The 14,412-nt window shown below is 40.8% G+C and overlaps 1 protein-coding gene across 4 annotated transcripts in view; it reads right to left on the bottom strand.

Moving 5' to 3' along the window:
• Positions 1-3,533: 3,533 nt before the first annotated feature.
• fermt2 (FERM domain containing kindlin 2) overlaps positions 3,534-14,412 on the bottom strand; it is a 39,974-nt gene continuing 29,095 nt past the window's right edge. For 2 of the 4 annotated variants that reach the window (XM_065966048.1, XM_065966049.1), the window contains 9 exons: positions 12,631-12,765; positions 11,774-11,823; positions 11,075-11,199; positions 10,830-10,936; positions 10,525-10,743; positions 8,269-8,289; positions 7,006-7,130; positions 6,729-6,870; positions 3,534-5,876 (listed from right to left, as the gene is read on the bottom strand). In XM_065966048.1, the coding sequence (XP_065822120.1) occupies positions 5,703-5,876; positions 6,729-6,870; positions 7,006-7,130; positions 8,269-8,289; positions 10,525-10,743; positions 10,830-10,936; positions 11,075-11,199; positions 11,774-11,823; positions 12,631-12,765 (1,098 nt within the window). In that variant the 3' untranslated portion in view covers positions 3,534-5,702. The remainder of the gene's footprint in view (positions 5,877-6,728; positions 6,871-7,005; positions 7,131-8,268; positions 8,290-10,524; positions 10,744-10,829; positions 10,937-11,074; positions 11,200-11,773; positions 11,824-12,630; positions 12,766-14,412) is intronic. The other 2 variants (XM_020638701.3, XM_020638703.3) reach the window with 1 other exon arrangement.

Raw genomic sequence — 14,412 nt, forward strand, 5'->3', positions numbered from 1 at the left:
TAAAGCTTCCAAGACTCTCAATTATGCTGAAAAAACATTAATAAAATTCAGTTGTGGTGTTGATTAAGAAAAATATTTAGATTAAGTTCTATTGATATTCAAAGCACATTTAAGTGAAGCATCCTAGCAAAACAAAACAAGTGCACAACCCTACTGGAAGCTCAGAGAGGTGTTGGCATGAGCCCGCCTCTGTGTTCACTTTGATGATGCTAATAAAGTGATTTTTAACAGAATATTTAGCATGTCCAGTTTTTTTTAGTTTAACAGGTTGTCATGCTAAGTTGATGTTTAAGCTATTGTGTTGGGGAGCGTATGTGCCTCTGGGAGCGATGTGCAACTTTTCAGGGCTTTCATGAAGAAATAAAGAACTTCTAGCCCAGACTTCCTCTTTTAGTGTTTCATGTGTTTACTATCCGGGTAGCAGCAACTTGGGAAGTAAGAATGCAGCTGGAGTTAAGAGGCGACGTCTAAATGCAGATTTTTTTGCATGCAGATATCTGTTTAAACATTTTCATTTCAGCCAAATAGTTGTTTTATTACTGCCGTAAATCGCATGGGATCATTTTGGTTGATACGTTGCATCTTTTGCTCTTCAGACAGACTTTAGTGCAGCTGAAATGCAAGTGGACAATATCCCTCACTCCGAAATCAGAACACTTCTGATACCAAAATGTCGATGCAGAATCTGGAAATAGAGGTTCAGGTGGAGCTGATGGGAATGTTATTGTGGACCGACATTTCACTTTAACCCATCCAATGCTGTGAAGACACTTGACACAAACGTCATGGTGGTGGTGGTGGTAGAGGGAAAATAAAGAGTACTGTCCCGATTGGTTTATTCAAGGAGGGAAAGGACCCAGATGCAGATTTCAGATATTGAATGGAACAAACAGAAAGGAAAAACAATACGTATATTGAGTAAAGGCGCAAACCGAAGTTAAAAAAATATCCCAAAGGACAAACAAAAAAGTCCAACAAAAGTTGAATGATGGCAGAAAGCGAGACTTAATACATATGGGACAGTCAGACCAACAGGGCAAGGAAAAAAAACAAGGGCTGAGCACACAAAGGCCGGATGTACAGCAACACAAGAGGGAAGTGTGGGACAAATTGAAATAAGATTCAATATCCAAATACAAATAAAACACACAATTAAACCAGACTTATACATGACAGGCTCATAAAAGACTGAACGATTCAGTCAATAAGTTGTACAAAACGTTCAGCCAATCCATGATGTGCATAATACGATCTTTCACTGTATAAGTTACCAGCTGATGGCGCAGGGGATCACCAGTTTACCTACGATTCATCCTCAGAAAAACATGGAGCTAAGTGGCAGCGTTTCATGACAACCCAAAGAACAGGTGTCAAAATTCTTACAAAAACTAAGCGATGTCAACATAGCACTACATCCAGTCCAGGGATTACCAAAGAGAGTAAGAATGACCCTCTATTGGAAAATGAATGACCATGTAAGGTTTAAAACGTGCAGATTCTTCTCACTCTCTAACATTTGGAGTGACGACTTTAACCTCCTGCTGTAATATACGCTTTGTCTCTACAGTCTGTGACAGCAGTTAGCAAAAGAGACTAAAAATCAGCTGATCCAGACGAGGTCAGGACTCTGGTCTGGAGAGAAAAGAACAAGTTTATTCAAGGAAATTTCTTAAGCCAGCTAATCAGCACGTCTGCTGTCCCGGCTGACATTATCTGAAGCTCTGCTGCACTGCGGGCCAAAAGGGCTGAATGTCAGACAGACTTTATAGAAAAGAGAGAGCGAGAGAGAGAGCGAGAGAGAGAGAGAGATCCCCATGACAGAATGTGAACTTCAGGAATGAGGAAAGCAGAGAACAACTTCCTTGAACCTGAGCCGTGATTCAACCAGGAAGCTGCTGCGTTGAATGGCAACAGGTGTTACTTTGTGTTACCTCTTTTATGCCATGACCTCCCGCATTGTTATTGTTTGTGAGCGACACAATGTGCAAATGTCATCCCTCAAGTCTGATGTTTTCTACGGCAACATCAAGGCCATTGTTCCACTCTCTAAGGAATTCCATGTCTCTAGGTGGAGCCATCCTCTGGACCCTTTTTTTTCACTTTCCACACATAAAGCTAACACCATTCACCCTGTCATTAAAGTAATGGACTAACAAGAGACACCAGATACCTCAGACAATAGTTCCAAATAGGTTCACTTCCACGTTGAAATCACCGTCTGCAAAATGGGTCTTGAGCTTCAAAAGCTTTTTTTTGGAAAATGATTGCCGTTCAAACTGCCAGCGTAAGTGTTGGACGGAGACCCAGCTTCCACAAGAACAGGATGTTCTTGCTGAATTGAATTCATTGTTCCCACTTCATAGCTGCACACCTCATCTGATCTCACAACTGAGTGAAGGGTGGATACAATCTCACAGAGACGCATGATGCAAAAGTCGACATGCTACATAGCTCAGTCAATAGAAGAAATGTTTACGATAGAGGTTGATATGCATTTTCTGTTTGGATTAAAATGCTTTCAACGCCAAAATCCATTCCATGTTCTGTTTTTTTCATCCTACAAACCATAACACAGGTTTTGTACTATTTTGTACAATGGATTTATTCATAAATATCACTGTCATGGTAACAGTAATATGTTACAAGAAAGGAAAATGAAGATAAATGCCAGTTTAGGTAAAGAGACATATGGAAAGTTTGGTAAAGGTTGAGATGTGAGGTACTGACAGTTCTACATCGCCCTCTAGTGGAGAAACCTAAACAATGCAGATCTAATACTCAAGCAGGATGTGAATGTGGATATGCACAGAACAGGCTTTGCTAAACACAATAAAATACGATTTGCATGGTTTTTTTTTTTTACATCTTTATAATAAAGAGTGTAAGTATTGTCCCATTGGATTAAGCAATCCTCGTTCTATCTGATTTTACAGTATGATGCCAAATCCTGTAAGAAAGTTCATGTCACTGTTTCTGTGTGACGTCGGATATTCTCAACTAGTGGGTCAGGATCCAGAACTTGGTCGTGTAGCCATTGTCAGTGGGTCATGAATGTGTGCCTAGAAAAAAAGAACCTGTTGAAAAAAGTAAATTAAGTGCTTTTATAAACATGTTTGTTTTGTTCTGTTTTTAAGTCCAAACTGCGCTTTTTGTCATTCAATTAATCTGTTTGGTAAGAAAGAAAATCAGAAAATTGGGTGAAGATTTTTCATGAATGAGTTGGTGGTGGGTCCTGAAGCTGGCCCAGTTGAAGACCACTGGTTTAGACAACTGTATTTCCCTGTTTAGGCATTGTCTTTAGAACTTCCATTACAAAAAAAACATTGAATTGAACTTTTTAGGAACTAGAGAAGCGTAATCTTAAAAAGAAAAATTAAGCTTTTTATCTGTATATGAAATGTTTACACCTTAAGCAGATCTGCAGTTTTACGTCACATCATACTTAGAAGAGTTGTATCAAAACTCTGAAATACATCGTTTGTTTCTGCGTGTTCATTCGATGTGGTGAGTGAAGATGAAATACAGAGAGTCTGTGTTTTTAAATAAAAATTACTTTATTTTTTAAAATAAATGCATTTTTTACAGTCAGAAAACAGAGAAGCAGGACATGCACTGCTGCTCCCGACACTGGAGGCAAACAAAAACATCAAAGAAAATAAACACAGACTAGGCTTAGTTTTCTCTTATCTCGGTTCACTTCTGCCGATTTGTCTCAAACTCCAGGGTCTTAAAATTGTGCCTTCCCCACCCCACCCCTCCAACCCTTTGGACAATGTCAATTGGCAATCTTTAGCTGTGACAATATGAGACAAATTAGTGAAGTATTTGTAATAGGTGCATCTGACGATCACGTTGTGTATCACTGCCAGTCTAAAGAACGAGATAAAAGCAGAACACAGTGACACAGACGGAGATTTGTGATCCCCAAGCAGAAAGAAAAAAATCAATGAAATGAAGCCGAAACGCAACAAAGAAAAAAGAGAGCAAACTGAAAAACATGTGTCTGTATATTTAAAATATATATATATATATATGTTCTCCACAAATATCTTAAACAAACCTGGAGTTTGAGACTAGTGTTATCTTCATATATATTCATACATATCTTCATCTTAAACCTCAACAGAAGCCGGCGCAATTTTTGAATAGTACACATGTTGACAGATGTTCCTCCCCCCTCCCCCTCTTATTTTGAAAGGAAAAAAAAAAACGTCCAACCCCCCCCCCCCCCCGGAAAAGCAGAGACAAAAACTGTACAATTCTATAAAACGTTTGTGTTTTTACATTAGTTACAAAAGAAATAATACTTCATTTACTGATCCTTCATACTCAGGACAGACACAAAAAAAAAAAACATTGCATATTCATTCTTCAAACTTGGTGACCTTTTTGCTGGTGTGTAATGATGAAAGTGATGACAATATTAATAATACTATATGGTGTGAGGAACAGAATGGCCATTAAAAGGTAACGATGGAAAAGGGAGTAACAATCCCTCCTGTTTTTTTTTCATGTTCATGCAGTGAGATGTTATGGGTTTCAAATCTCTGGATGCAATTTTAAACATGCTGTTGAGATTGAATGAGACATTTAGCAGCCATTAACAGACATGTTAAGGGACAGAATGAATGCACGGTGGCACTTTTAGACGTGCACCAGGTCAGAAGATTTAAAAAAAAAGAAAACCTTCTGCTTTAAGTATGGCAAAGGAAATGGATCATCCTGAAGAGTAACATAGCTTCATATTCAGTTTTCAAAAACAGAGGATGGTATGTTTTAAATACACATGGACTCATTACATCTACTGACATTTCTAATAGAGGTCATTAGACAGACGAGGACACTGGAATTATTGACTTTTTAGCGTGAGCATTTTTTGCAGTGAGGTCATTTACATCAGCTGGGGAAGATTCATGAAACCAACAGGACTGTCGTCCCAGTGCACTGAAGTGTAGTGTGTTTTCAGAAATGCTCACCATTAAAAAGAAAACAAAACTTAGAAACAAAGACAAAAAAAAAAAAAAAAAAAGACATCGACGCAGAAGAAAAATGTCACCATCAGCTTATTCTTAAAGAGGATCGTTTAGTGTAGAAGTGCTTCCATGTGACTTCAAAGAGATTTAACCCTTCATAGAGCGGAGAAGAGTGGACAGGTAGAGCTGTCTCCAAACACCTTCTCATTCGATTGTGTAATAAAATCTGTCTTAGGATAAATAAAGTTAAGGAAATAAAGTCAGTTTGATGTCAGCTCCTTTAGTTTTAGAAGAGATTAAAAAAGACGGAGAAAAAAAAATCTTTGGGATTAAATCTGGGCTTTGATTGGTTTTAAAGGGTTGCTATGGACGTTAGGTTGATGGCTGTCAGTCCAGCTGGTCGTAAGGAAACTCAAGGTTTTCTGTAAGGCTTCTTCTTAACCACAGGAGTTTGACTCCTTCATTTCATCTGGACTGCACACCAATTAAAGTCATGTAACAAATGATTTGTCAGCATTAATGCAACATTTTTATGATCATAAAATAGTGTCAGCCATGGCAATAGTAGTGCTGTTCTGGACTCACAGCTCCAAACAATAAAAACACAGAGATAGTAGAATAAAATAAACCCCCCCCCCCTCTTACACGAGCCGGATGCTCCCCTCCTTGGCCGTGACCGGCAAGCGTTGACCCCGTTTATACTTGATTTATTTTCCGCTTTAGAGCCGCTCAGACCCAGCCACTAGTCAGCTTATAGAACATCTCCTCGTCTAGAGACTCATTCTGGTCCTTGGCGCGCGTGGACAGGAAGATGTAGCCCCCGATGAACTCGTGCACCACTTTACAGTCCACCTCGGCACAGATGAACGACAGACTGGGCTCGTCTGCAAACTCCACCGTTACCTGAGGGAAAGGAGACAAGCAGGTCAGACACGCTAGGCTGTGCACAACATCTACATCGTACTTAGAAAGAAAGTCTATAATTGTAATAATAAACTAGATGGATCTTCATGTTCATACTGATTAAGCAGTATTTAAATGACTGTAGTTGAAATTGATAGGATTGCTTCTGCAGATTTTACCACCTGACTGGGGCAGCTTTCTATGATCCTCATGGCTTTAAGTGCTACGTTCAAATGATTATTGTCTCTATCAATCAACAAGACCTTGAGTTTGTAGAAGAATCAGTGGATTGTTTAGTTTGTGAACATGTCAGAGTAAAGCAAATGATTTGAATGAATTTCTGACCATCAGTCCAAATCCAAAGAAATGTAATGTATGTCTAAAAAAATCAGAAATATTGACATCCAAATCTTTTTTTTTTTGCTCAATAGAAACAGTGATCTTGCTTAAAAAGACTCCTCTCTGACATTTAGAATATAAAAACTTCAACCACTTAATCTGACCCCCAAAATAAATGTTCATAGACTTGTGATCTTGATCTTCATGTTCAAACACTACAATAGGGCCACGTTACCCGTAATGCAGCATTATGCAGCTATAGTCTAAGCAGTGATGAGGAAGAGACTACAGAGGTCTGCTGAGCTACTTCTTTCTCACTCTGAACTCACTTCATTTCTAAAAAAAAAAAGGTCTTTACTAAGTATTACAGCCAAGGTCTGAAAAATGACTTCAACTTGAGAAATCTGGCCCTGGATCAAACATTTAAATCCAACACACAGGCCGCATGTAACTTTAAAAAACACTCATTTGGTAAGAGTTATTAGTAATACTCAGTGGGTTCCCAATCCTTACCATCTTGATCTCCCAGTTGACGTTCCACTGTTTCATGTTGCTGAAGCGCCAGGTCTTGATAGCATCTCCAGTTCCGGCATCCATCCGGATCAAACGGTTATAAGTGATGCCTATCAGCTCTTCCCGCTTTCCACCCTGAAACCTGCAGAAGAAGAAGAAGAAGAGAATGGACTGTGAAATAAAAACGTCTGGATCAAATAACAACATGAGTCACTGTCAGAACATTAAATAGTTTTGTTTTTTTGAACGATTCCGACTCGACTGTGTTTAAACTTACTTGGCGAGGAAATGAGTGATTCCAAACTCGGGCAGGGACTGCCATGCCTGGATGAAGCGCATCTTGGCCTCGATGAGACTCATCTGAGCCACATTCTGGTGGGCCTCAAGGATCCGGGCTGAAATCTGCCAAATACAAAATCACACACATTTGATACATGTTTCTTTTTGGCATGCTTCCACCATACTGAGTTACTACAAACACTACCGCACCTCCGGCTGTTAACACAAAACATCCCATCACCACACTGAAACCAACCAATGCACCAAAATCAACACATTTACCCAACGTGTAAACAGGCTGTGGCCGACTCAGCCATCAGCACACACACAGTGTCAGCCAATTACCAGAGAGCCGTCACAGTAAACGATGACTTCACACAACACAGACTAAACTAATATGACTCTAAGAGGCCTCTGAGGAGACGGTCTACAGTTAATGAGCTACAGGAAGCTTCAGATCTGTGTATTCTTACATCTGACGCATGATTAAGGTTCTTTAGGTCATTTTGAGAACCAGGTTATAAAACAACCAGACATTTTCTGAGTAAACTTTCAGTAAACCCAATATCCCACATGTATAAATGAACTATTGATTTGCATTGTTGAGATGAGCTACATTGGAAAAATCTGAAATTTGGAAATAGAAAGTAAGAATAAAGTATGTGTGTCGGAAATGATTTAGGAAGCACAGTCTTGCTGAGAGCTTAGGGCTTTGGCCCGATCTTTTTATAAGCCCGAAGCAACAAAAATTATTCAGTAGTACAACAATAAAGTACAGGAGCTGAAGAATGATGGATGACTTCCTCTCAGCAAGTTTATGGTGTCTGATTTTTCATTCTTTTATACAGACTAATACAGACAAAATAAAACGCATCTTTCAAAAACCTTCAAAGCTTCACCAAAATAAAAAAAGTCTGTTTTCCTTACTTGGCAGTGAATGGAACTATTTGTCCACATATACACATAATGCACTTGTGTTGAATAAACACTTGTGTTGGGATATGGCTGGTGTTTTTGTTTCTTTTTTGTCTATGTCCTAAGAACATTAATGTACATGTAACATATTAATGATGGTTATACACTAACTATGAATAAATGTTATATCTATGATTATATCTATTCTATAGACATACTTACAGCTGTGTTACTGTTGGTTAGGAGAGAAAACCCAGACTAAAAACATAGTCAGAGTTTATATAGTCATGCACACACAAGTATCTACGGTTTAAGAGGCACCCAGTGAACACTTAACTCGACTTACCAAGTCCCTGATATAGCCTGGCTGAAGATGGGAGGTAGGGATGGGAGGAGGACACAGAGGAATGAAGGAGGAGCATACAAGAGGAGAGAAAAGAAAGAAAAAAAAAAGGACAAAGAGAACAAGCAGGTAAGATCAATGTCGAGGGAGGAAAGGTCCAAAACAACAAAAGGAGAGTTTAAAGTGAGGAAAGGCACAGGTTGGTATTGGAGTCATGCAGTTTTCAGTCACAAGAGGGCGATAGAGTACAGAAGGAGTCAGACACTTCCATTTACAAAAGGCAGGAGGAAGTTTACACAACATTCATGTGGGTTCACATTAAAAGAGAAGGGGCTGCACATTAAGATCTAGATAATCTGCATCTATGATAAACAGGCTTCAACAACAGGTAGGTATTTAAAAGTCCCCACACAGCTTGTTTTCTAATTCCCATTTCATCCACCAGAGGGCAGTATTTACCTAAATGACTCTTCTGGATGTAATGGAAGTAAAATGTAGGAGTGCCATGTCTCCAATCTCCAGGGGGTCATATCTGTGCCTTTAATGTTTGTATTCTCATATGTTTATGTATAGATTTGCCCAGAGACCAAACTCCTCCCAATTATCTATAAATTCTCGAGTGTGTGTCCGCTGGGAGCTGCAGCACGGAAGTCTCTTTGGACTACTCTGCAACAGGAAGTCCAGTTTGAGGGCGATGGGGAGGGGTCGCAGCTGACTGAGAGCAAACGGGCTTTTCCCAGACAGATTTTCCCGCGCAGCATTTCCAGGCACGGCTCATTTCCTCGCAGCCCCACGCCCACTATGTGAGTACTCATGTGGAAGTGCACACACACACACACACACTCTACATAGGCTATGAGTCTTTCATGTTGCGCCCGGGGACACCCGCTATCACAGTGGGATTGTGGGTGAGACTGGAGCCAGGCCAAGTAGAAGCATGAACCCTGACAGACACACATCATATTGAGCTAATACGTCTAAAAACTTTACGATGTATTGCAGGGGAAAAAATTCCAGATGAAAGATGATTATGGTAATTCTGTAAGCCTGATTCTAGGATCGATGCACATAGAAAGAAATAAAATACCTGCACTGCCCTGTACCTGTGTAAATGGCTATTCTATATCAGTTATGGCGCATTTACAAAATCAACTGCAAGGTGTTTCATGAATAGTCTTAACAATAAGAATCTAGAACATTTGAAATGAAACTATTATTTGACACCTCTGTCATTTTAGGGGAAGGCTCATTTTAAGCAGCGCTGCGTGTGGAGCTCGAGTTTCTGCAGAACAAAATCCAAAGATCACCGCAGTCTGATATAAAAGGGCTAACGCATGAGGTCACCAGAGACAATCCATACTTCTCTATCAAAAAGCAGAAGAACAAGCCTGGTTTGTATTGTGGCCCACTGGAAGAACTCCACTTCTAGTCATTCAGTCGATTTCAGGCTTTGGCCCAGACCATTTCTGAGTCATCACTTACTGTACTATACAGACACCCTCTCAACTTCCTGTTAACCCCCTAGCAACATTGTATTTTTCTAACGCAAGCTAAACAAAAGCAGATTGAGTGAGTAAGCTGTGATGAAGCAACCCCTCTCCGAACCCGGCAACCCCATCGGCCGTCCCCAACTAACATAGCCATGGCAGCCGTGTGCTCAGCTGTTCCACTGTACACACACCCGCCTGTAGCTTACATGCAAATCTCTTGAATACATAGACTATGTAGACTTTAACCAACACTCACAAGACAGTCAGTATATTTAAACTGCTTATATGTTAAAGCTGGTCATAAGATGCTTGATGTCCAGAATAAAAAAAAAACAGTCCATCTGTTGGTTTAGATACCGGGTTTTGTTACCCGAGTAATCAAGCTCCTCAAAATCCAGTGCCTGGAATCTCTCCACTTTTGTCTGCAAGCACAAAAGGCTGCGAGAAGAGAAAGTGTCCATTACAGTCTTTCATGAGCTACTCTCTACTGTACATATGTGGAGTGGTTTTGGAAGTCTGGTGTCCTGGTTTCCCCTCGGACTGAGAGAGTGGGGGCGGGGAGAGGAAACAGAGGGAAGAGGAGGAGAGTGAAGAAGGGGGAGTTAGAGGGGAGGCTACATTCCAGTGCAAGACAAGCCTGATGCCAGGAGGCGCCCATCTGGGAAGCATCAAACGCTGCTCTGTCTAAGTCCACAATGGACTCATCAAACGAGTAAACAACCTCCCACAAAATACACATCAGACCAGATATTTAACTTCCAGGACTTACCTGCTTGTTCTTGTACTTCTTAAGATACCGTGGGGACACCAGGCACTCCGGGTTGATGTCAGTGGTGATTGGCTCGATGAACTGAGGGTCAGGGTTCATGTGCTGCATCTTGAGGAAGGACAAAATGTTCTGGACCTCTAGGTTGTAAGAGCTGTCGGCCATGGTCTTTCCTTTGGAGGCCAGGCGACAGGCAGCCATCCAGTGGGCGTACTGTTTCTCCTGGTGAAGCAAGTCAAACGCTTACGGTCAAGATCGGTTCAAAAGTCAGGAGTTATTGTAAAAGATGCACTGATGAACTGTCTTACTGTGTCACACCGAAGCCAGATCTCATTCATGCCATCAGCCACGGGGATTAACAGCTTGATGTTGAATTTCTGACCCGAGATGTTAACATCTGGAGTTACCTCACAACCTACACATGGAGGGAAAAGTGCGGAGGAAGAGGCCACATGTCATGTTATTAACTGACACAAAAGAATATTTGAAGCTGAAAAATGGAGCAGTCATTTATTGCATGGGCATTGTATGACATCTTTTCCTGTTTATGCACCTCTAAGATTCATTTGGTGAGCAGGCGTCCCGTGTGATTCCTCTTTACTCTTGTAACAGGAAATTGTGATATCCTTGAATGTGCACCAGTACTGCTTATAGCCCTTCAGTGTCAGTTTCTTGGGTCTGGAAAATATATGTAAGAGAGAAAGACATTTCAGACCTCAAATGGAAAAAAACAAACCATTTTCTTTATTAGTGGTCAAGAGGGACTGGAGGGGAGGGGAAAACATAAAGGAGGGGGAGAACGAGACAATTTGTCAAGTGAAAAGTCATCAAGGTGAAGGGGAGAGTGGCCAGCACTGGAGGTGGACATTAGCAGAGAATCATTAAAGAGGAATGCCTCTTCAAATCATTCTCTTCCCCTGCTTTATGCATTTTATGAGACAATCTCCCCCAGGGCGACCGGCCTGTCAGCAGAGGAATTAAGCCAAAAGTGAAGATGGTTCAAAATCTGCTCGATCCAACTGTAATCACTTCTAACGGATGCTTAGTCAGCAAATGTCCTTTGGCAAACAATGTTCAGCCTTCTACACTGATGCAAACCAGGCAGCATCTCTCCAATTAAGCCAGAAATGAAAGTGAATTTATTGTTCCCTGAAGGGCTCAAAATATTTTGGACAAATGCAATCGTCACACACACTCATGCACAACTGTTTTCTCAGTTTTTGGATAACCTTGGGAATGCATGTGGCCTTACTTGAAGACTTTGACGTAGTCTGCTAGCTCAGGAATAGACGTTATGTCACCCTAGGAAAAAAAGAAGAAAAAAAACATTGTTAGTATAAACCGGGAAGATACTAATATAAAATAATAACAAACCAATGACCTCAGGCTCAACTTTGTACATTTTCACTATCATTGCTCAACAGTGTGCTAAAAACAACACTTCTTACGTAATGCACTTTCCCCTGATAAGCTGGATAAACTAAACAAGTTCATATTGTGGGACTGCTGTGAAGCAAAAAGGGACAACACAGCAATCTAATACGCAGAGATTGTTGGGTTTCTCTTTTGTAAAATGAGGCCTCGCATACGTTTGATATATTGTGTGAAATTCATTTAAACTTTAATTTCCTTTTTCTCTTTCTCTAATTAACAGTGCGAAGGTTTCAATTCCTGTTAAACACAAACTAGGAAAAGAGACTTCATCAGAAACAAGCGACGAAAAACACTGCCTTCTGGGAAATTCACATGATGAGGTTTGGGGAAAAAAAGGACTACACAATCTAAATATGTTTCCTGTAGTGACCGTGAAGCTGTAGCTGTGGAATCTCTCTGGAACAAAGTGACCCCACCTCTGTACCGCCATCGGAGGTAGTAACAGAGGTTAGACAGGATTGGAACAGCCTTTTGTGTGTGTAAGTCCGAGTGTGTGTGTGTGTGTGTGTGTGTGTGGGGAGCTCAGGCGGTTTCTTTATCAATGTGAATTCACAGACCGGGACACCAATATTAGGCCTGAAACCTAACGTACAAAGAATTCATGACTGAGCTGCGTCATTCTGGCACTGCTGCCAAATCGCACTCTGAAAAGAGCCTGCGTCAGTGATGTCATACCAGTGTGTTGGACGTCTTCCCTCCCTCCAAAGTAATCTCCAGGTCTGAGAGGGCTGCATCCACCTCATCCACCTCCTTCTCACTGTTATTCATGTGGTTGTCTGAAGACATGATTGACAGCTTGTTGATGTGGTACTGAGGGGGGAGAAAAGAACGTGTGGTTAGTTTTCCATCTTTTTTTAATTTAACTTTTACAGTAATCTGTTTATTTGTACACATTTGTTCCATCTAAAATCAAGGTTGCTACATATTTTTGATTTTGAAAACACATTATAATCCAAGACTTTTAGTATCTGTAACAAACTGTGAGCCCTACAGTACAAACATCATAGTATGGTTAAAAAAAAAAGACTAGTTTCTAAAACAATAGACATGGAGTAATCTAGTAATCATAAAATTTGATGTGTAAGCAAGGCCATGGAGTCTGTGGTTCTGTATGCAAGGTCGGAAGTCTCATCATCCTGTTTAAACCTAAAATATCTGAGCTACAGATCGTTTCTATTTGTCAGATTTGTTGAATCCTTCCTTGAGAAAAAACAGCTGGTTTCTGTTCTAACACCTTCGTCAACAGTTTTGCTCTTTTTCTATAAAGTTTCCTGCAATGTTTGCTACCGCTGCATAAGCGTTCCAACTCTGTCCTATAAACGTAAATCGGTCTTTCATAATTAGCACATAAATATTGTAAGATGTGTTGGCATTCATATAAGCAGGTGCTGCCAGTATGCACCTACTGTAGCTGTGAGGGGGAAACATGACTTTTATTCATGCAGGAGATGAGGATTTCAGGAGAACAAGAGGATGAGCGTCTGGTGAAGATGATGATTCACCCAGAACAATAAGTGGTGCGGTTTGAACAATGTGTTCCCGGTACACTTTGAACAGTTACAGGCAATGAAAATGCGTTTTACTAGGAACACATGTGCGACGGGGCCAAAAAGAGACCATGTGTTCTTTTAACACTGGAAACACCAATTAATCAGGATGGGGCCATTATTAAAAAACCTGACCGTGTTTCCCTTGTAGTGCGAGTCACAGACACTAAATACAACCTGTTGACAAATGGTATTTATAATGTCAACCCATCACCAACCCCCTACCAACATATGAATGAACAGCTGTGGAGAGAGTGAGAGATACAGAGGCAGAGTTTGAGAACGATATGTGAGGCTTTAGCTGGCTAGGGTTACAGAATGTGGGACAAAGGGCTCACAATGACGTTCCTTTTCTCTTCCTACTCTCCTCCGTCAGTTAGTTTTAAAAACGGCAACACTGGGGGGGGGGGGGGGGGGGGGGTGTTTCCTGTTTGTGTGAAGCATGGCCCACTGCAGAGTGTTTATTTGTGGAGGTTAAAGCACAACCTGTGCCCTATGTTGATGAAAATAGCTCAGTCGTCATTCATCCCTTTTTCTCTAAAGCGAAACATGCAGGTGTTATGTGTCAGTAACATTCTGAATGTAGACAATCATTGCTCTTATTTTAGAACCTGTGTATCTACTCTCACCAGGAAAACCTCAGCCAAAAACCCCGGAGATCATACTACCCCGGTGACACATAGTAGTAGCTACCAAAGTGCTAACAGACAGGTAGTAACAGATTAGCCGCCACTCTTCACAACCAGCTCAGATTAGCATCTCTGTCAGGAAGAGTAACAAGAAACCAGTTAAGTGTAATTATAACCGGTCAAATGGAACACACCTAACACCTAAGAGTGTTAGAGGGCTTCAGAAGAATGTGAGCAGGTCTACGATGATGATCACGACAGTGTCATATTGGGGTTGGGTG

The sequence above is a fragment of the Labrus bergylta genome, chromosome 18, assembly GCF_963930695.1.
Source record: "Labrus bergylta chromosome 18, fLabBer1.1, whole genome shotgun sequence".
Lineage (NCBI taxonomy): Eukaryota > Metazoa > Chordata > Actinopteri > Labriformes > Labridae > Labrus > Labrus bergylta.